Source organism: Bufo bufo, chromosome 1, assembly GCF_905171765.1.
Source record: "Bufo bufo chromosome 1, aBufBuf1.1, whole genome shotgun sequence".
NCBI classification, from domain to species: Eukaryota; Metazoa; Chordata; class Amphibia; order Anura; family Bufonidae; genus Bufo; species Bufo bufo.
Genome location: NC_053389.1, coordinates 7,424,958 through 7,446,381, shown reverse-complemented (window position 1 = coordinate 7,446,381; position 21,424 = coordinate 7,424,958). Strand labels below are relative to the sequence as shown.

Here is a 21,424-nt window from a genome sequence, read left to right as displayed (position 1 = left end):
CCCTGTCTGCCCAACAACCCCTGACGGAAGAGCAGGGGATCAAACTGCTGCAGGAGAACCCCCAGCACAAGACCACAACGAGATAGGAGGCCAACATCCCTGAAAACAACTCCTGTATCAAACCTTCAGACCAAGAAACCCCAATGGTGCTCGCAATCCCTGCCCTCAAACCTCCTGCCTGGACCGACCTAGTCTCACCTGGGAAATCTCAGCGCTGGCCAATCGTAGCACACAGCTCATAGCCTGGGACTCCCAGGCTATGAGCTGTGCGCTACGATTGGCCAGCGCTGCAGCAAGGGACAACCCTAATACAAAAACTCTGCCCAGTACAAAAGAGGGAGCTGCACACACCGGAGCCTATACCGGGCGAACGGAGCGGCGCCCAGACATACTAGTAAGTGCAGGGGGACCCCTGGGCACCGCTCTGCCCACTGATATAGTTAGTTTTTAGTTTTTAAACTAGTGAAAGGTCCTCTTTAAAGGGGAAGTGTCCAAATAAACATCACACTGCAGCTGTTACCGCAGGCAACGACATGCGTGGCAACCATGTCCTGGGAGTCAGCCAGAAGGCCGAGACACTGCCACCACATGTACACAATACAACACGTTGCCACGGGCAGCCACAAGTGAAGGGAAGTGTCACAGTGCACACATACATAAACCTTGTGCACACCAAACATACAAAGTGCATACATACACACACAGCCAACCAGGTGTAACCGCATGCACTTGACAACAAGCTGCCTAGCAACAGCTCAGGCTGCTATACTGCCAAGTACCAATCATGTTACCAGCGGCAACCACACGTGAGGCAACATACCAGCAGCCCTCACCATGTGGTTGACAATAAAAGCAAACCGCAGGCAACTGCATGCGGATCCTGAGTCACGACCATGACCATGGTCGTGACAGGCACCCCACGAGTTCTGGCTCCATTCCCTTTCTTAAACCGAACAGACCCACCCAAAGATGGCCGCCAATCATATGCTCTTTGGCCACAGTAGACCGCAGACTCTGCCGAGTTGGAAGGCCCCGCATCCTCCCTCGTATTCCTGGGGCTGGGACAGCAGCAGCCGCACCCGACTAGTCCCGGACACACACTAGTAAGGGGGTGGGGCTACGAACACTCCATCCCCAGATGGCTACCAGCCCTCCTCAGCAGGCACCGGCTGCATTCATCCAGACACAGGACAACTGACCAGGCCCCCTCCAGTAGAAGGAGAAGCCGCTCCTGCTGCTTCCAGATGACCCGTCCGCTGTGCACCATAGGTGGCCTACAGCTCGCTCACCGCTTAGAGACTCACACGAGGAGAATCCCGGCAACTGCCAGGACTCACTCCGCCGACCAGGAGAACCAGAAAAATGCTTTGCGCATGCGCGACCTCATGTTCGGCCGGGGAGAAGGTAGGACATTGTGCGCAGGCGCGGCCCATACAAGCGCCGCAAGTATGTGGCCGTAACCAGGGGATACAGGCAGACAACACAGGCGGGGATGAATTGATTTTTCAGGAGAACGGTGCAATTTAGGAAATAGAAGTTATTTAGAAGATTATTCACTGACACTTGGGGAAACGAATTAACAGCAATTAATAAGATGAGAATACCCCTTTAACCCTTTCTTGCCTACCAACTTTCCCCTAAGCCAAGCTGCATTTTGCTATGTCCGTGCCCCGCTCCATTGCTCTTCTTACTGAAGGTCAGAGAGAAGTTACCAGGCCGTAGCTTCTGGTGGGTTCTGCAGATCAGTCATTCTGTCTGTAACGTATCTGTATCATTGTCTGATTTCTCCGCAGTCTCTGGAAATATTACAAGAGTTCCTCAAAGAGAAGGAGACCGTGGGATCCACCATCTTGATGGCTGATAAAACTCTAGAAGAAAAAGAAAAGAAGTTGGCTGGTAAGATGTCAGCGCGGCTGCGGGGACCGGAGATACAGGGTCCACAATCCTGCGCATGAACCTGTAATGATACAATGTCACAGGGAATCTCTCCGCCAATGAGAACCAATCAACCGCCTGTCTGGTAGAAATGTCCATATTTCAGAAGATGCCATCTTTGATTGAAAATAGCTTTTATTAGCAATCAGTCGTCAATACAAAACATACATTTTACTGCGACGCAGCGCAGGCTGTCTTATTAAAAGACAGACACACTGGGGGGAGAGGAGGGAAGGAGAGGGGGTTTAATCCTCTTCTTCGTCGACGTCCAGACTGCCCATGATGGAGTAGTCCTTTAGCAGGCTGAGAACAAGCCTGCCGCAGTTCTGGACGGACATCCTCTCCCAGTTGATCACTAGGCGTTTCCTGGCAAGCCACACAGCGTCCTTAAAACAGTTCATAAGGTGCAAGGCCTCCTGGATAGCCTCAACCGAATGGGTCCCATGGAATAGTCCGTAAAGCACGGCGGTGTGCATCAGGCTGCTCCTGGGAATAATGTCTATGAGTTAATTTTCCAGGACGTCCAACAGGGCCTGCACAAACGGGCACTGCAAAAAGAGGTGCAAAGGTGTTTCTTCCTGGAAAGGGCACAGTCTCAGCGGTGGCAGCAGGGAGCCCTGGAATAGACTCCATTAAATACTTTGCTCGGATCAGCTTGTGGATAGTCTTTGGTTTCGACAAGTCGGGCTCCAGTCCCTCCAGCTGGTGTTCCCTTGAGAAGGTCCTGGTAATACCAGGGGATATCCCAGTTGTAGTGGTAGGAGCTGTCACATTTGTCCCAACCCAGCCTCCTCCAGAGAGGCAGGAGAAAGAACCGGGACACAGACCGGCCCGCGAGCCATCGTCTTTCGCTGTCAGAGTCCTGAGGATGCTGTCGCACACAAAGGCCACCCGCAGCAGAGTGGGGATGTCTGGAACACCTTTCCCACCCTTGCGGGTCTCTTTGTGCATGACCAATTTAGATAATGACCCCTGTAACCTCTGAAATCAAACCAAGCCAAAGACCTTCTGTCACCCGTGGTCTCGCAGCTTAGGCAGGGTCCTGGCTCTCCTTAAAGAGACCAGCTGTGTATGGAGACTTGTAGGCAATGCTCCATGGGAAAATAATATGCAAAGAGGCATCTCCCAGGGAAGGAGAACCATCTCACTAGCGCCATCTTGTGGAAGTGGCTCCCTGTGAGTCAAAGTCTAACTGTTTAACAAGCCTGGATAACATTGCACTGATGGGGCGAACACCCCGAAACAGCTGTCTACGGATGAATATTCCGCTTGACTATTCCCTTGTCCTGAGAGGTTGTCAAAAAGTCAGACTCTAACTCATAGGGAAAAACTTCCAAAAGGTTCGCTAGTGAGATGTTATTATATACAGAGGTCAAGAGTTATCCTTTATTATATACAGAGGTCTAGAGTTATCCTTTACTATATACAGAGGTCTAGAGTTATCCTTTATTATATACAGGGATCTAGAGTTATCCTTTATTATATACAGAGATCTAGAGTTATCCTTTATTATATACAGGAATCTAGAGTTATACTTTATTATATACAGAGGTCTAGAGTTATCCTTTATTATATACAGAGATCTAGAGTTATCCTTTATTATATACAGGGATCTAGAGTTATCCTTTATTATATACAGAGATCTAGAGTTATCCTTTATTATATACAGGGATCTAGAGTTATCCTTTATTATATACAGAGATCTAGAGTTATCCTTTATTATATACAGAGATCTAGAGTTATCATTTATTATATACAGGGATCTAGAGTTATCCTTTATTATATACAGAGGTCTAGAGTTATACTTTATTATATACAGAGATCTAGAGTTATCCTTTATTATATACAGGGATCTAGAGTTATCCTTTATTATATACAGAGATCTAGAGTTATCCTTTATTATATACAGGGATCTAGAGTTATCCTTTATTATATACAGGGATCTAGAGTTATCCTTTATTATATGCAGAGATCTAGAGTTATCCTTTATTATATACAGAGGTCTAGAGTTATCCTTTATTATATACAGAGATCTAGAGTTATCCTTTATTATATACAGGGATCTAGAGTTATCCTTTATTATATACAGAGATCTAGAGTTATCCTTTATTATATACAGGGATCTAGAGTTATCCTTTATTATATACAGAGATCTAGAGTTATCCTTTATTATATACAGAGATCTAGAGTTATCCTTTATTATATACAGGGATCTAGAGTTATCCTTTATTATATACAGAGGTCTAGAGTTATCCTTTATTATATACAGAGATCTAGAGTTATCCTTTATTATATACAGGGATCTAGAGTTATCCTTTATTATATACAGAGATCTAGAGTTATCATTTATTATATACAGGGATCTAGAGTTATCCTTTATTATATACAGGGATCTAGAGTTATCCTTTATTATATACAGAGGTCTAGAGTTATCCTTTATTATATACAGAGGTCTAGAGTTATCCTTTATTATATACAGGGATCTAGAGTTATCCTTTATTATATACAGAGATCTAGAGTTATCCTTTATTATATACAGGGATCTAGAGTTATCCTTTATTATATACAGGGATCTAGAGTTATCCTTTATTATATACAGAGGTCTAGAGTTATCCTTTATTATATACAGGGATCTAGAGTTATCCTTTATTATATACAGAGATCTAGAGTTATCCTTTATTATATACAGGGATCTAGAGTTATCCTTTATTATATACAGAGATCTAGAATTATCATTTATTATATACAGGGATCTAGAGTTATCCTTTATTATATACAGGGATCTAGAGTTATCCTTTATTATATACAGAGGTCTAGAGTTATCCTTTATTATATACAGAGATCTAGAGTGATACTTTATTATATACAGAGATCTAGAGTTATCCTTTATTATATACAGAGATCTAGAGTTATCCTTTATTATATACAGGGATCTAGAGTTATCCTTTATTATATACAGAGATCTAGAGTTATCATTTATTATATACAGGGATCTAGAGTTATCATTTATTATATACAGAGATCTAGAGTTATCATTTATTATATACAGGGATCTAGAGTTATCCTTTATTATATACAGAGATCTAGAGTTATCCTTTATTATATACAGAGATCTAGAGTTATCCTTTATTATATACAGGGATCTAGAGTTATCCTTTATTATATACAGAGATCTAGAGTTATCCTTTATTATATACAGAGATCTAGAGTTATCCTTTATTATATACAGGGATCTAGAGTTATCCTTTATTATATACAGAGATCTAGAGTTATCATTTATAATATACAGGGATCTAGAGTTATCCTTTATTATATACAGAGATCTAGAGTTATCCTTTATTATATACAGAGATCTAGAGTTATACTTTATTATATACAGAGATCTAGAGTTATCCTTTATTATATACAGAGATCTAGAGTTATCCTTTATTATATACAGAGATCTAGAGTTATCCTTTATAATATACAGGGATCTAGAGTTATCCTTTATTATATACAGAGATCTAGAGTTATCCTTTATTATATACAGAGATCTAGAGTTATACTTTATTATATACAGAGATCTAGAGTTATCCTTTATTATATACAGAGATCTAGAGTTATACTTTATTATATACAGAGATCTAGAGTTATACTTTATTATATACAGAGATCTAGAGTTATCCTTTATTATATACAGAGATCTAGAGTTATCCTTTATTATATACAGGGATCTAGAGTTATCCTTTATTATATACAGAGATCTAGAGTTATCCTTTATTATATACAGAGATCTAGAGTTATCCTTTATTATATACAGAGATCTAGAGTTATCCTTTATTATATACAGGGATCTAGAGTTATCCTTTATTATATACAGAGATCTAGAGTTATCCTTTATTATATACAGAGATCTAGAGTTATCCTTTATTATATACAGGGATCTAGAGTTATCCTTTATTATATACAGAGATCTAGAGTTATCATTTATAATATACAGGGATCTAGAGTTATCCTTTATTATATACAGAGATCTAGAGTTATCCTTTATTATATACAGAGATCTAGAGTTATACTTTATTATATACAGAGATCTAGAGTTATCCTTTATTATATACAGAGATCTAGAGTTATCCTTTATTATATACAGAGATCTAGAGTTATCATTTATAATATACAGGGATCTAGAGTTATCCTTTATTATATACAGAGATCTAGAGTTATCCTTTATTATATACAGAGATCTAGAGTTATACTTTATTATATACAGAGATCTAGAGTTATCTTTTATTATATACAGAGATCTAGAGTTATACTTTATTATATACAGAGATCTAGAGTTATACTTTATTATATACAGAGATCTAGAGTTATCCTTTATTATATACAGAGATCTAGAGTTATCCTTTATTATATACAGGGATCTAGAGTTATCCTTTATTATATACAGAGATCTAGAGTTATCCTTTATTATATACAGAGATCTAGAGTTATCCTTTATTATATACAGAGGTCTAGAGTTATCCTTTATTATATACAGAGATCTAGAGTTATCCTTTATTATATACAGAGATCTAGAGTTATCATTTATAATATACAGGGATCTAGAGTTATCCTTTATTATATACAGAGATCTAGAGTTATCCTTTATTATATACAGAGATCTAGAGTTATCCTTTATTATATACAGAGATCTAGAGTTATACTTTATTATATACAGAGATCTAGAGTTATCCTTTATAATATACAGGGATCTAGAGTTATCCTTTATTATATACAGAGATCTAGAGTTATCCTTTATTATATACAGAGGTTTAGAGTTATCCTTTATTATATACAGAGATCTAGAGTTATCCTTTATTATATACAGGGATCTAGAGTTATCCTTTATTATATACCGCATCTTCTCTGGCTCACTGTCCACATTTGACCCAGTAATGGAAGAAGTCTCCAGGCTCCTTTCTTCTTCTCGTCCTACTACTTGCGCCTCTGACCCCATTCCCTCACACCTACTCCAGTCTCTCTCTCCGGCTGTCACCACTCATCTAACAAAAATATTCAACCTCTCCCTCTCTTCTGGTATCTTCCCCTCTTCTTTCAAACACTCTATCATTAGTCCATTAATTTAAAAAACATCTCTCTACCCATCCTGCACAACTAACTACAGACCAGTCTCCAATCTCTCCTTCATCTCTAAACTCCTGGAGCGTCTGGTATACTCTCGCCTCACCCGCTATCTCTCTGATCACTCTCTCCTCAATCCATTACAATCTGGTTTTCGCCCCCTGCATTCGACAGAAACTGCCCTCACCAAAGTGACAAATGACCTCCTGACAACAAAATGCAACGGTGACTACTCTCTGCTCATTCTCCTTGACCTCTCTGCAGCTTTTGACACTGTAGACCACCATCTCCTACTCGCCATGCTTCAATCCATCGGCCTAAAGGACACCGCCCTCTCCTGGTGTTCTTCCTATCTCCCTGGTCGCTCTTTCAGTGTATCATTCGCTAGCTCCACTTCCTTACCTCTCCCCCTCGCTGTTGGAGTTCCTCAGAGTTCAGTCCTAGGCCCTCTCCTCTTCTCCCTGTACACAGCCCCAATTGGACAGACCATCAGCAGATTTGGTCTCCAGTACCATCTCTATGCTGATGACACACAACTATACACTTCATCCCCTGACATCACCCCGGCTGTATTACAGAACACCAGTGACTGTCTCTCTGCCGTCTCTAACATTATGTCCTCTCTCTATCTGAAACTGAATCTTTCAAAAACGGAACTTCTTGTGTTCTCTTCATCTACTAACCTACCTAAACCTGATATCTGCCTCTCGGTGTGCAACGCCGTCATCACTCCTAGGCAGACTCTCCCCTCTTCAATCTATTCTTAATACAGCAGCCAGGGTCACCTATCTGTCCAACCGCTACTCAGATGCCTCCGCCCGGTGTCAATCATTGCACTGGCTACCCATACACTATAGAATCCAATTCAAACTGCTCGTCCTCAGCCACAAAGCCCTCCACAGTGCTGCACCACCCTCCATCTCTTCCCTCATCTCTGTCTACCACCCTATCCGTGCCCTCCACAGTGCTGCACCACCCTACATCTCTTCCCTCATCTCTGTCTACCACCCTATCCGTGCCCTCCACAGTGCTGCACCACCCTACATCTCTTCCCTCATCTCTGTCTACCACCCTATCCGTGCCCTCCACAGTGCTGCACCACCCTACATCTCTTCCCTCATCTCTGTCTACCACCCTATCCGTGCCCTCCACAGTGCTGCACCACCCTACATCTCTTCCCTCATCTCTGTCTACCACCCTATCCGTGCCCTCCACAGTGCTGCACCACCCTACATCTCTTCCCTCATCTCTGTCTACCACCCTATCCGTGCCCTCCACAGTGCTGCACCACCCTCCATCTCTTCCCTCCTCTCTGTCTACCACCCTATCCGTGCCCTCCACAGTGCTGCACCACCCTCCATCTCTTCCCTCATCTCTGTCTACCACCCTATCCGTGCCCTCCACAGTGCTGCACCACCCTACATCTCTTCCCTCATCTCTGTCTACCACCCTATCCGTGCCCTCCACAGTGCTGGACCACCCTACATCTCTTCCCTCATCTCTGTCTACCACCCTATCCGTGCCCTCCACAGTGCTGCACCACCCTACATCTCTTCCCTCATCTCTGTCTACCACCCTATCCGTGCCCTCCACAGTGCTGCACCACCCTACATCTCTTCCCTCATCTCTGTCTACCACCCTATCCGTGCCCTCCACAGTGCTGCACCACCCTACATCTCTTCCCTCATCTCTGTCTACCATCCTACCCGTGCCCTCCACAGTGCTGCACCACCCTACATCTCTTCCCTCATCTCTGTCTACCACCCTACCCGTGCCCTCCACAGTGCTGCACCACCCTACATCTCTTCCCTCATCTCTGTCTACCACCCTATCCGTGCCCTCCACAGTGCTGCACCACAATACATCTCTTCCCTCATCTCTGTCTACCACCCTATCCGTGCCCTCCACAGTGCTGGACCACCCTACATCTCTTCCCTCATCTCTGTCTACCACCCTATCCGTGCCCTCCACAGTGCTGCACCACCCTACATCTCTTCCCTCATCTCTGTCTACCACCCTATCCGTGCCCTCCACAGTGCTGCACCACCCTACATCTCTTCCCTCATCTCTGTCTACCACCCTATCCGTGCCCTCCACAGTGCGGCACCACCCTACATCTCTTCCCTCATCTCTGTCTACCACCCTATCCGTGCCCTCCACAGTGCTGCACCACCCTACATCTCTTCCCTCATCTCTGTCTACCACCCTATACGTGCCCTCCACAGTGCTGGACCACCCTACATCTCTTCCCTCATCTTTGTCTACCATCCTACCCGTGCTCTCCGTTCAGCCAATGACTTACGACTGACTTCTACAAAAATCCGAACCTCTCTCTCGCAGCTCCAAGATTTCTCCCGAGCTGCACCGGTTCTCTGGAATGCCCTACCCCAAGAAATCAGGCTTAATCACAACATGCACAGTTTTAAGCGTTTGCTAAAAACACATCTTTTCAGGGTGGCCTCTCACCTCCCTTGATCTAACCTCCTACAGCCCATTTATCATTCCTTGAAGCTGAGCCTCCACTGCACCCAGAAGCACTTCGTATATTGGCCGCTGACCGGCTCATGTGGCTCTATATCTGCTCCCCTATTCTTCCAAGATGGCTGGACTATCGTACATAACAAGCACTTCTACCTTTTGTGTCACCCCGATCCCCTCATAGATTGTAAGCTCTTGCGAGCAGGGCCCTCATTCCTCTTGTAATAATTGACTTGTCTGTTGCTATGTTATTTCTGACTGTTTGTACATGAATCCCTGAATTGTAAGGCGCTGCGGAATATGTTGGCGCTATATAAATAAAGATTATTATTATTATACAGAGGTCTAGAGTTATCATTTATTGTATACAGAGATCTAGAGTTATCCTTTATTATATACAGAGATCTAGAGTTATCCTTTATTGTATACCGAGGTCTAGAGTTATCCTTTATTATACACAGAGATCTAGAGTTATCCTTTATTATATACCGAGGTCTAGAGTTATCCTTTATTATATACAGAGGTCTAGAGTTATCCTTTATTATATACAGAGATCTAGAGTTATCCTTTATTATATGCAGAGATCTAGAGTTATCCTTTATTATATACAGGGATCTAGAGTTATCATTTATTATATACAGAGATCTAGAGTTATCCTTTATTATATACAGAGATCTAGAGTTATCCTTTATTGTATACCGAGGTCTAGAGTTATCCTTTATTATACACAGAGATCTAGAGTTATCCTTTATTGTATACCGAGGTCTAGAGTTATCATTTATTATATACAGAGATCTAGAGTTATCCTTTATTGTATACCGAGGTCTAGAGTTATCCTTTATTATATACAGGGATCTAGAGTTATCCTTTATTCTATACAGAGATCTAGAGTTATCCTTTATTGTATACCGAGGTCTAGAGTTATCCTTTATTATATACAGAGATCTAGAGTTATCCTTTATTATATACCGAGGTCTAGAGTTATCCTTTATTATACACAGAGATCTAGAGTTATCCTTTATTGTATACCGAGGTCTAGAGTTATCATTTATTATATACAGAGATCTAGAGTTATCCTTTATTGTATACCGAGGTCTAGAGTTATCCTTTATTATATACAGGGATCTAGAGTTATCCTTTATTCTATACAGAGATCTAGAGTTATCCTTTATTGTATACCGAGGTCTAGAGTTATCCTTTATTATATACAGGGATCTAGAGTTATCCTTTATTGTATACAGAGATCTAGAGTTATCCTTTATTATATACAGAGTGTTAGCGCAATTCATGCGCTTCTTCTTCTTCTTTGTGTGGTGCCAAATCAATTAGAAGTATAAGTATGTGCATGCCATACAGCTTTATAATGAGACCAGACACAGTAGGTGGTTTCATGAAAGCATCTTCTCATCTTCCCTGAGCCATGGTAGAAGAGACCCTTTATTCACAGTACATTCACTTAAATAGCAGACATGACATCACAAAAGGGGTGTTCCTTAAGAAGAGACTATTGGCTCCTTAACCTGATAGGAGTGGTTTCAGCAACTTCAACTGAGTTTATAGGTGTATTTGAAAACTGTAATGTAATCCCCTCTTCCCCCTCCCTTATTGACCTTCTCATACATATGGTTTGCAGCCATCTAGTGGACAGAAATGTGTACTACAGAATATTCTCATTATATATGCATAAAATAATAAATCCTTCTCTCACAAATCCCTCCTTTTGCGGGAAATAGACCAGAGGTGAACAGGCAAAGTGAGGTACTCTCCCAACGCCCTAAACAGCGAAGAGCTGGACTTTCCTTATTGCTTCACCAGGTCCCCTCAACTCCCTTTCGGGTTTGCCTTCACCTTGTCCTATTTACCCCGCAACCATCAACAAGGTTTTATTTACTTAAGGATGGAATAATCTTTGTCTTTGACAGGGGCACAGCACATATACATAGTGTGGGCATGGATGTATTATACATTTTCAAAAACAATTTTCCTAAAATGTAGAACTATATGACAGCCCATTAAAACCAAATTCTAATAACATTGTAGTCGCTGAACCAGTTCCCAAAACATTATTCTGGCCATGATATTAATTTCAGAATTTTTCCCTTCAGTTCATTTGATAAAGTCCATCAGTTTCTTCAGATCCTTGGTGATCCTTCCATCAGGGGCCGTGTTGTCCGGAATGTAGATGCAGCAGTTCCTGTAGACCCCTCCTTTTTCTGCTGTCAAGGACCAGTCGGTTCTGTAGAGTCATCACTGGAAAAGAGCTCAGTTGTTCCACCATTCCCTTAACAGCATCACAGATATAATTCACAAATCTCATCACCACCTCCTCAGGCAGAGAGCTCCATAGTCTCACTGCTCTTACAGTAAAGAATCCTTTTCTATGTTTGTGTACAAACCTTCTTTCCTCCAAACGCAGAGGATGTCCCCTCGTCACAGTTACAGTCCTGGGGATAAATAGATGATGGGAGTGACCTCTGTACTGACCCCTGATATATTTATACATAGTAATTAGATCTCCCCTCAGTCGTCTTTTTTCTAACGTGAATAACCCTAATCTTGATAATCTTTCAGGGTACTGTAGTTGCCCCATTCCAGTTATTACTTTAGTTGCCCTCCTCTGGACCCTCTCCAGCTCTGCTATGTCTGCCTTGTTCACTGGAGCCCAGAACTGTACACAGTACTCCATGTGTGGTCTGACTAATGATTTGTAAAGTAGTAGGACTATGTTCTCATCACCGGCATCTATGCCCCTTTCCACTTTGTACAATATGGAACAAACAATAAGGCATGAAACAACATAATGGCTCTTATAGTCCTGGCACTTGATTGCAATACGATCAGTTTCTCCTTGCAATTCGACAGCAGTGGGGGCGGTTATCAGGACTTGATGTAGGTCTTCAAACCGTAGCTCTAGGACTTTCCGCCCGTCTCTTGTTTCACCACTATCCAATCTCCTGATTGTGAAGAATGAATCGCTTCTATACAGTCTGGATTCTAGGAAACAACTAAAACTTGGAAATACACATTAGACAATAACTTGTGCAACAGACAACATAATTTGGAAAACTACTATGCTGCATCTGGAACTATTGGGGAAATAGACACCTAATCCAGGAGCATTCTCAAAGAGTACTTCATGAGGACTTAGGCCTATCTTCCAGTTAGATGTATATCGGAGGAAGAAAAACCCCAGGGATAGGTACTCTCACCTCAGTCAGTATCTTTTAGCTGTAGCCTTCGCTACAGGCCAAATCTCCGAATATCCTGGAAAGAGATCAATATAGACACAGACATATTCACACTGTTCCACCTTTGTTCTGAATGTAGTCAATCCGCAGTCTCTGAAATGGGTAAGATGACCTTGGCATATGCCTTCCTGGAACTCCCATAGTTCTCCCATCATTATTACAGCATTCACCTAGTGGCAGCATTGTTGACCCCAGGAGTCATCCACCACAGAACCCAATCACCCCTTCTCTCTCTCGATTTGCCCATGTTCTAAATCCATCCTCTTTAGGTAGAGTGCCCTCTGAAGGAAGAGTTTATTACCAACTCTCCAGAGTCCTATTATCACTTCTACCTTTATCCTTCAGCCTCTGTAGCCTTTATCTGAAAAAGGCAAACTTTTTGGAAGTCCACTGGCCTTAAGCCATCCTATATCACACAGATTTCCACTTAGGGTAGACTTCAGGTAATAATGCAACCTCTACCTTCTCAGGCAGGTATCAGGGCATCAAACATCTTTCATACACTCAGCATTCATTATTGATGGGCTTAGCCATGGATCAAACAAAATCTCTGCTTCACTAGATTAGACCATAATAATGAGTGATACCGAAGGCATACCTGGATGTTAGCAGTCTTACCCTCAGCCATCTTACCAACCTCAGCGAGTGTCTTCAGCTCTGTCTCCTGCACTACCATTGCTGGACGGAGTGGTTCTTTCTTGACAACATCAGATTAAGTAGGAACAGCATATCCTGTTCGAAATGATCCATCTTCCAGGAACCTGAAATGATCTACCAGAAACTCAAAAATGTGGTTATTAATTGGACGGAGACATTAAATTTGAATTTGAATTTTTATATTTTTATTTACTACTCCCAGAAAGCACTTTTTATTTTTATTTACAGAGGTGGGAAAAAGTATTTTTATTTACAGAGGTGGGAAAAAGTATTTGTATTTACTACTCCCAGCCTCCCCCCCTCCAGATGCAGCAGAGTAATCGGATCTAATTTTGCACACCCTTAAGACAGTGATTAATTGGTGAGAGGAGTAGGAATTGCATTACTAGATGCTCCTACACATGTGATACTACCCTCAGTCATGAGAGATCATGGAACATGTTTGCTATGAGGCAATGTAATTAGATCCCAAGGATTATATAAATAATAGGGATCCAGTATTTGATTCTGGGTTGTTAAATTCCCTATGGGTGTTTCATTTGAAGGGGCTGAACATTTATCTTCCTCCCACAGGCGAGGAAGTGGGCAAGTACATACAAAGTCTTCCTCCCCCCCTTGTGGGGAGGACTGATAGGCAGCCACCCCCGCCTTAGGTCTTTGTTCGATTTAACTTTAACAATATGACAAAATAGGGACAAAATGAACTTCTCTCAAGCCTAGCCAACACTAGACCTTTCTAGATGATTCTCAAGATCATACACAAAGGCAGCACTTAGGATTTTCTCATAAAGTAATCTCAAAAATCCAAATCCACCCAACTTTCCTGGAGTCTAGTGAAAACTTTCTCCACACTCTCTGTCCTGAGGACAATGTGACTGACTGATGATCTAAACACTTCCTCCCAGACTCACTTATCTTCACTATGCATTAAATCCCCAGCTCTACATTGGACTCAATTTTCCAAATCTCATAAATAATATGAGAAAACTCTCCATATTTTAACTAATTTTCTATAAAGCAGCATAAGTAAGTCCTCTGAATTGGGAATTCTATTCATCATGGCAAAATTGATGTTACTACTGGGTGTGGTATAATGATGCAGATATCCCTACATTTTCACTCATACCTGAATAAGGACTTAGAATGGGTGCAATCTAGATTGAGTAGACTGGCCTGGAATATTTCTAGTAGGCATCATAGGGGCAATTACTGCAGGTACATTTTTAACTGATGGGACATACAATTGGGAAGGGTTATTGGCAGACATCACTGGATATAATCCAGTGTTGGGAACTATGATAGGAATTGTGTCCTGTCTTTGAGATCCACACATAACACACATGTTATTCGTCTCAGCATTCCTGTGATTGCACACACACTCCCATCCCCCATAAGGAGGCGGTTGATGCTCTATGGAAAGAGTTTTAGGGGAGGGGGAAGGGATAGAGGGAGCAGAAGGCACAGTGGGTGGTGCTGATAAGCACATTCCAGCACATGGTGTAGAGGAGGGGCTGACACAAGGATTGTTTGTTGGACCACAAGACCCAGGATTACTTACAACAGAAGTGGTGGGGGAAGGGATGCCGCATGGCAAACTGTCCTGTTCTTTGTTCCTTACCACACCCAAATCCTCCATTTTACTATAGCAATATTGTCCATTCTTCTCAATTTCTTTCAACTTTCCATCATTCACATCTGCAGACAACTTCCACCATAACTCTGCTTGCACCAGCCTATTATTATCTCTCAGCCATCCTTTCTTTTCTTGTAATATATTTTTCCATAAACTTTCATTTAATCTTCCAGTTTCATGCATACCAATTGCCTGCATGAACGATTTTAACTTAGTTACTGAAACTTTTCCTTCTCTTTCTCTCATCAACTGAGCTGCTGTTAACATTTTTTTTTTCACTCTGTCCTGCAACATTAGAATTTCCCATTATTGTAGTTACACAAAGTTCAAACAATTGCTACTTATCAAACCCGCAAACTTAAGCGTAGTTGCACAAAGATCAAACGGTATCCGATTACTATAAGTAATCGCCACCGAACCCACAAACTTAAGCGCAGTTGCACAAAGCTCAAATGATATAATAGTATTGAACCCACAATCTCTCAAAGTGAAGACCCCTAGTCAATTCACCGGGATACAAAATCTTAATAACTTCCAATTGCCTATGACAATTGGTGTTAACCCTTTTCTCCAGATTCTCGTCAGAATCTTGGCTGGGATCCAATTCTACGTCACAGGATATCCGGCTCAGCCGTCTAACAACTTCCGTTTAGTTCCAGCATGTTCCACCACACAAAGAAGGAATATTTCAACAGGTTCTTTCTAACGGACAGATCAGCTATAATTTGAACCCTTATATCGCGATAACACCAATTCAACTCTTGAGAAAACACTTGGGCAAAAGACTCAGAGGAGGTTGTAAGAATAAAAGCTTCTTACCTTGCTGCAGCTTATGCCTCGTCTGATGGTTTTACGCAAGTCCTCTCCTGGCTTTTGAATCGGAAGTTACGCAAGCTGTCTGCCCCACGCTCGGCGCCATTTTGTTAGCGCAATTCATGCGCTTCTCCTTCTTCTTTGTGTGGTGCCAAATCAATTAGAAGTATAAGTATGTGCATGCCATACAGCTTTATAATGAGACCAGACACAGTAGGTGGTTTCATGAAAGCATCTTCTCATCTTCCCTGAGCCATGGTAGAAGAGACCCTTTATTCACAGTACATTCACTTAAATAGCAGACATGACATCACAAAAGGGGTGTTCCTTAAGAAGAGACTATTGGCTCCTTAACCTGATAGGAGTGGTTTCAGCAACTTCAACTGAGTTTTTAGGTGTATTTGAAAACTGTAATGTAATCCCCTCTTCCCCCTCCCTTATTGACCTTCTCATACATATGGTTTGCAGCCATCTAGTGGACAGAAATGTGTACTACAGAATATTCTCATTATATATGCATAAAATAATAAATCCTTCTCTCACACAGAGGTCTAGAGTTATTCTTTATTATATACAGGGATCTAGAGTCATTCTTTATTATATACAGGGATCTAGAGTTAACCTTTATTCAAATATTCTAACATTAGCCCGTCTCCATTTATTTCTCCAGAGCAGCGATCACAGACTGAAGCCGCAGCAAGAGAGAAGGAGATCCTGGAAAAAGCTAACATGGAGCTGAAGAGGAACCAAGAGAAGGAGCAGGAGAATTACAAGCTTCACATGGAAATGCTGGAGAAGAAAATGCTGGAGGAAAGGGAGAAGATGAAGGAACAGAATGAGTGGCTGATAGGAGAGAAACTGAAGGTAACAGATCTCATGTCCTCCTCCTGGGACGGCCCGACCTCCACATATTCCATGAGGAGCAGTTCACTCTTCTGCTCTCTGCTGCCCACTACAGCCCATGTAATCTACACTCTATCATGTTCCTAAGTCAGTGGGGGATGGGGGGGGGTGACAACTGCTCCAAGCACAGAAAAGTAGTTGTCACTGATTATACCCATGATAAACATAGGTAATAGGACAGCACGAGGTGAACCAACCATAATGTGGCCCCTGGAGAGAGGGGCCGGGCAGGGGCGTAACTACCGTAGCTGCAGACCATGCGACTGCTATGGGGCCCAGGGCAAGAGGGGGCCCAGTCTTAGCTATGATTATCTCCTCTTCTACTGGAGGTGAAAACTTGGTCAGGACTCTACCTTCTAAAGTCCCACCATGCCCTGCTGTAGGCTGATAGCTGTAGGCTGTCCGGGCATGCTGGCAGTTGTAGTTTTGCCGCAGGTTGAGCATCCCTGCTCTAAAGGAATACATTTTAGCAAATGAAGCAGTGGAAAAATGACCTAAGAGTCATTGAAAATGGTTTAGGCGGAAACCCCTCAGTCCTGTGTGGGGGGCCTAGTTTGATCCTTGCTATGGGGTCCCTACTTCTCTATGTACACCATAGGGGCCGGGCCCTGGTGGTCCTTCTTTTACTGGCACAGGAAGGGCACTGTCAGCAAACCAGGAGGTGAGGGGTTAACCCAAGGGTCATGGACATGGGGTGGGGCTCTTCTGTCCTCTGTGTCTAAAATTGATATGATATGGAGGGGCCCATTAAGGTGTGGGGCCCACTTTGCTCTGTGTACACCACTGACTAGCACAAAACAGTGTAGTACGGCATCTACTCAGGGGCGGGCTAGGCATTTCTGGGGCCCCATGCAAAGTTATGTGTTGGGGCCCTAATGAGGACAGCCAGCCAGGAATCGATATTCCCAGGAGTGGTTCCCTTCCTGTCCACCACTGTATCTGTGTCTTTAGGACGCAGATACAGTTGAAAGTTGTGGGTCGGGCCGATTCTACCTCTTCTACTGCCTGAGGTGAAAACTGAAATAGCGCCCCCACCTGGTGCCAAATTCTCTGTCTAACCCATACCCCCAGCCCTACTGCTGAAGGCCTATTCGTATTGGGCATTACGTATGCATTACATACCTCTTCCATCCAGTGATGTCTCTTCTGATGTAGACGTTCTCTTCCCTCATTTTCTCAATTCGGACCAGACCACCATGACAAAGTATTCCAGCCACAGCTCGTCTCTGTAGTGTTTACCGCACAGACATGTTAGATTCCTCACTTTTCTATCATTCTTCTCCTCCTGGTGCACCAACTGTGCTACTTATTACTGCTACCTCCAATAGTGTGCCCGCTGTGCCCCCAGTGCCCACACTATACTGCATAAATAACAGTGCCATACAGATAGTCCCTGAAGTGCTCCTAGAAGTCCCATCAATAGTGATAATGCTATCCCAGCAGTGCACTATTTATTTATAATGCTCTCCCCTCTGTAGTGCCCCCAGTAGAGCCCCCTGTTTTTTGCCCCCCCCCCACAGTGCACTATTTATTTATAATGCCCCCAGTAGTGCCCCCTGTTCTATGTCCCCCACCACAGTGCACTCCATTTATAATGTTCTCCCCTCTGTAGTGCTCCCAGTTTTATATCCCCTGCAGTGCCCTTTTATTTATAATGCCCTCCCATCTGTACTGCCCCCAGTAGAGCACCCCATTTTATGTCCCCCGCAGTGCACTCTTTATTTATAATGCTCTGCCCTCTGTAGATCTCCCAGTGGTGCCCCCTGTTTTATGTCAACCGCAGTTCACTCTTAATTTATAATGCTCTGCCCTCTGTAGTTCCCCCTGTTTTATATCCCGTCACAGTGCACTCTTAATTTATAATGCTCTGCCCTCTGTAGTTCCCCCTGTTTTATGTCCCCTCACAGTGCACTCTTTATTTATAATGCTCTACCCTCTGTAGAGCTCCCTGTTTTATATTCCCTGCAGTGCCGCTTTATTTATATTGCCCTCCCATCTGTACTGCCCCCAGTAGAGCACCCTATTTTATGTCCCCCAGCAGTGCACTCTTAATTTATAATGCTCTGCCCTCTGTACTGCTCTCAGTGGTGCTCCCTGTTTTATGTCCCCCCAATGCACTCTTTATTTATAATGCTCTCCCCTCTGTAGTGCCCCCAGTAGAGCCCCCTGTTTTTTGCCCCCCCCCAGTGCACTATTTATTTATAATGCCCCCAGTAGTGCCCCCTGTTCTATGTCCCCCACCACAGTGCACTCCATTTATAATGCTCTCCCCTCTGTAGTGCTCCCAGTTTTATATCCCCTGCAGTGCCCCTTTATTTATAAAGCCATCCCATCTGTACTGCCCCCAGTAGAGCACCCTATTTTATGTCCCCCAGCAGTGCACTCTTTATTTATAATGCTCTGCCCTCTGTAGAGCCCCCTGTTTTATGTTCCCCCACAGTGCACTCTTTATTTATAATGCTCTCCCCTCTGTAGAGCTCCCAGTGGTGCCCCCTGTTTTATGTCAACCACAGTGCACTCTTAATTTATAATGCTCTCCCCTCTGTACTGCTCTCAGTGGTGCTCTCTGTTTTATGTCCCCCGCAATGCACTCTTTATTTATAATGCTCTTCCCTCTGTAGTGCTCCCAGTGGTGCCCCCTGTTTTATGTCCCCCCGCAGTGCCCCTTTATTTATAATGCCCTCCCCTCTTTACTACCCCCAGTAGAGCACCCCATTTTATGTCCCCCAGCAGTGCACTCTTTATTTATAATGCTCTCCCCTTGCAGTACGCAGCCCTGCAGGGTGAGTGAGTGGCAGGTCACGGTTAATAGGCAGAAGAAGGGTTGCTCTTGGTACTCACAGTTCATAGAAGACCCTGGGCAGGCGTACAGCAGTGATGGAGATGCTGGCACATGAATCCTCTGGGGCACTCTCTGTGTATAGGGACCAGACCAGGTGGTAGGTGAGGTGCCCTGGGTGTTGCAGGTTTAATGTGCCGGTGGCAAGATCCCTTTAAGTTTGTGACGCCAGTGCTGGTAACGGTGGCACACCGATTTATTATAGTAATAATGGAGGAACACACGTTGCAGTGAACCAAAACTTCATTTTACTGGAACAGTTAACTATTTACAGTCTTTGGTCAAAGTTCCATATGTAAGCAGTAACATGCAGGCTTTATATCAATTGGCAGGCACAATGTTCTTGCAAGATACTCAGAGGGTTAAAACTTACAGATCAGGCTGCACTTTTCCTCAGAATCCTGTCTGTCTTTATCCCAAGGCCCGTATGCCCTATTGCTGGCTTTATCCTTGGTTAGGGAAAACTTTCTCAGGTATATGTCTCCTTGATTTAAATATATCCTTCTGCCCTTCAGCTCTCTGTTTGGCTGGAACAAACTTGGCTTTGCTCTGTACTCTTATGGGAACTTCAGGTTTCTCAGGAGGCAACCCCTCTCCTGGTGGCAACTTCTGAGCTTCTCTGGCTCAGGAACCTCAGGCAGGCTAGACTGCACTCACTAGCCTCCTGGACTACACTGCCCTCCCCTTTCCTGTCTGGGCCTAACTATATATACTAAGGGTTCCCTAGCTCCCTCTACTGTCTAGGAGGAGGAAAAGACAAAAGAACTAAAGCTCATAAGCGTCCAATAATGAAAAATAGTATACTTTATTAATTACAAAAAATCAATGGATAATAAATAACATAAAACAAGGGCGATAGGGAGCACAAACACCATCCCAGCATTACAGTGTCGACATGAATAACATCGGCAGTAATAAGCATGAAATTGATAAACATGAGTCCTAATATGGAAACATCATGGCAATTAACGGACAATATAACTGTAGCAGGTAGTATCCAGGGGGTATTTCACACAAGAAAACCCTCAAGCAAAAGCGGTTGTATGAGCCCACTGGAACTATGTCTTGCCTATATAACAGAAGCCATGAATGAAGATGGAAATAAAATGGACTCACCAGAAGATGGCAGCGACCTGAATGCCTGGGATGGCGTTACCCCGACGCGCGTTTCGGTGTACCTTCGTCTAGGAGGAGGAACTACCCCTAACAGGCCTGATACAGGAAATACACAGGAAAAATCACATAAAACATCATATAAAATACAATGGCCATAGGTCATGCCCTGCTCTGACTATGTGCGGAGGTCGGCCAGAATAGCAGCACGTGTTTAGTGTTTGTTTTGGAGTCGTGCTGGATCCGCCTCCCATCAGGTGCACTGGGTGGGGTCATTAGTTTAAATAGCTCTCAATTCCAGTGCTCTGGGCGGGTTATAGAAATCAGTCTGGCCTTGGAAGCAAGGAAAGAAGGTTGTCTGTTCCAGCTCAGAAAAGATAAGTGTGGTTTCAGTTTTTGTTGTTTGCTGTCTAGGTTGTGTTTGTGTCATCTCTCCGATCCAGGTTCTGTGCGAGCAGGCTGCTCCTATTTCCCCTTCTCACCATCTCAGGGAATCTAGGGTGTTTTAGCCCTAGATTTAGCCCAGGCACGGGGACACATCATTCCTACCACCAAGGTCTGAATGTGGGCTGAGCAGTGCAGGGAGAGAAGTCATGGATTAGCTAGGAGGTGACCCTTCCCCTGCTTCTCGCCTAGAGCCTGGTTGTCGGTTTATCTGTGTGTCTGAGTGCTCGTCCACTGTGGCATTATAACCCGCCAAAC

At 43.3% G+C, this 21,424-nt stretch overlaps 1 protein-coding gene across 2 annotated transcripts in view; it reads left to right on the top strand.

Moving 5' to 3' along the window:
• LOC120991112 (guanylate-binding protein 1-like) overlaps nt 1-21,424 on the top strand; it is an 86,315-nt gene that overhangs the window by 58,475 nt on the left and 6,416 nt on the right. For both annotated transcript variants that reach the window (XM_040420003.1, XM_040420011.1), the window contains exons 9-10: nt 1,794-1,896; nt 16,538-16,731. In XM_040420003.1, coding sequence (XP_040275937.1) covers nt 1,794-1,896; nt 16,538-16,731 — 297 coding nt within the window. The remainder of the gene's footprint in view (nt 1-1,793; nt 1,897-16,537; nt 16,732-21,424) is intronic.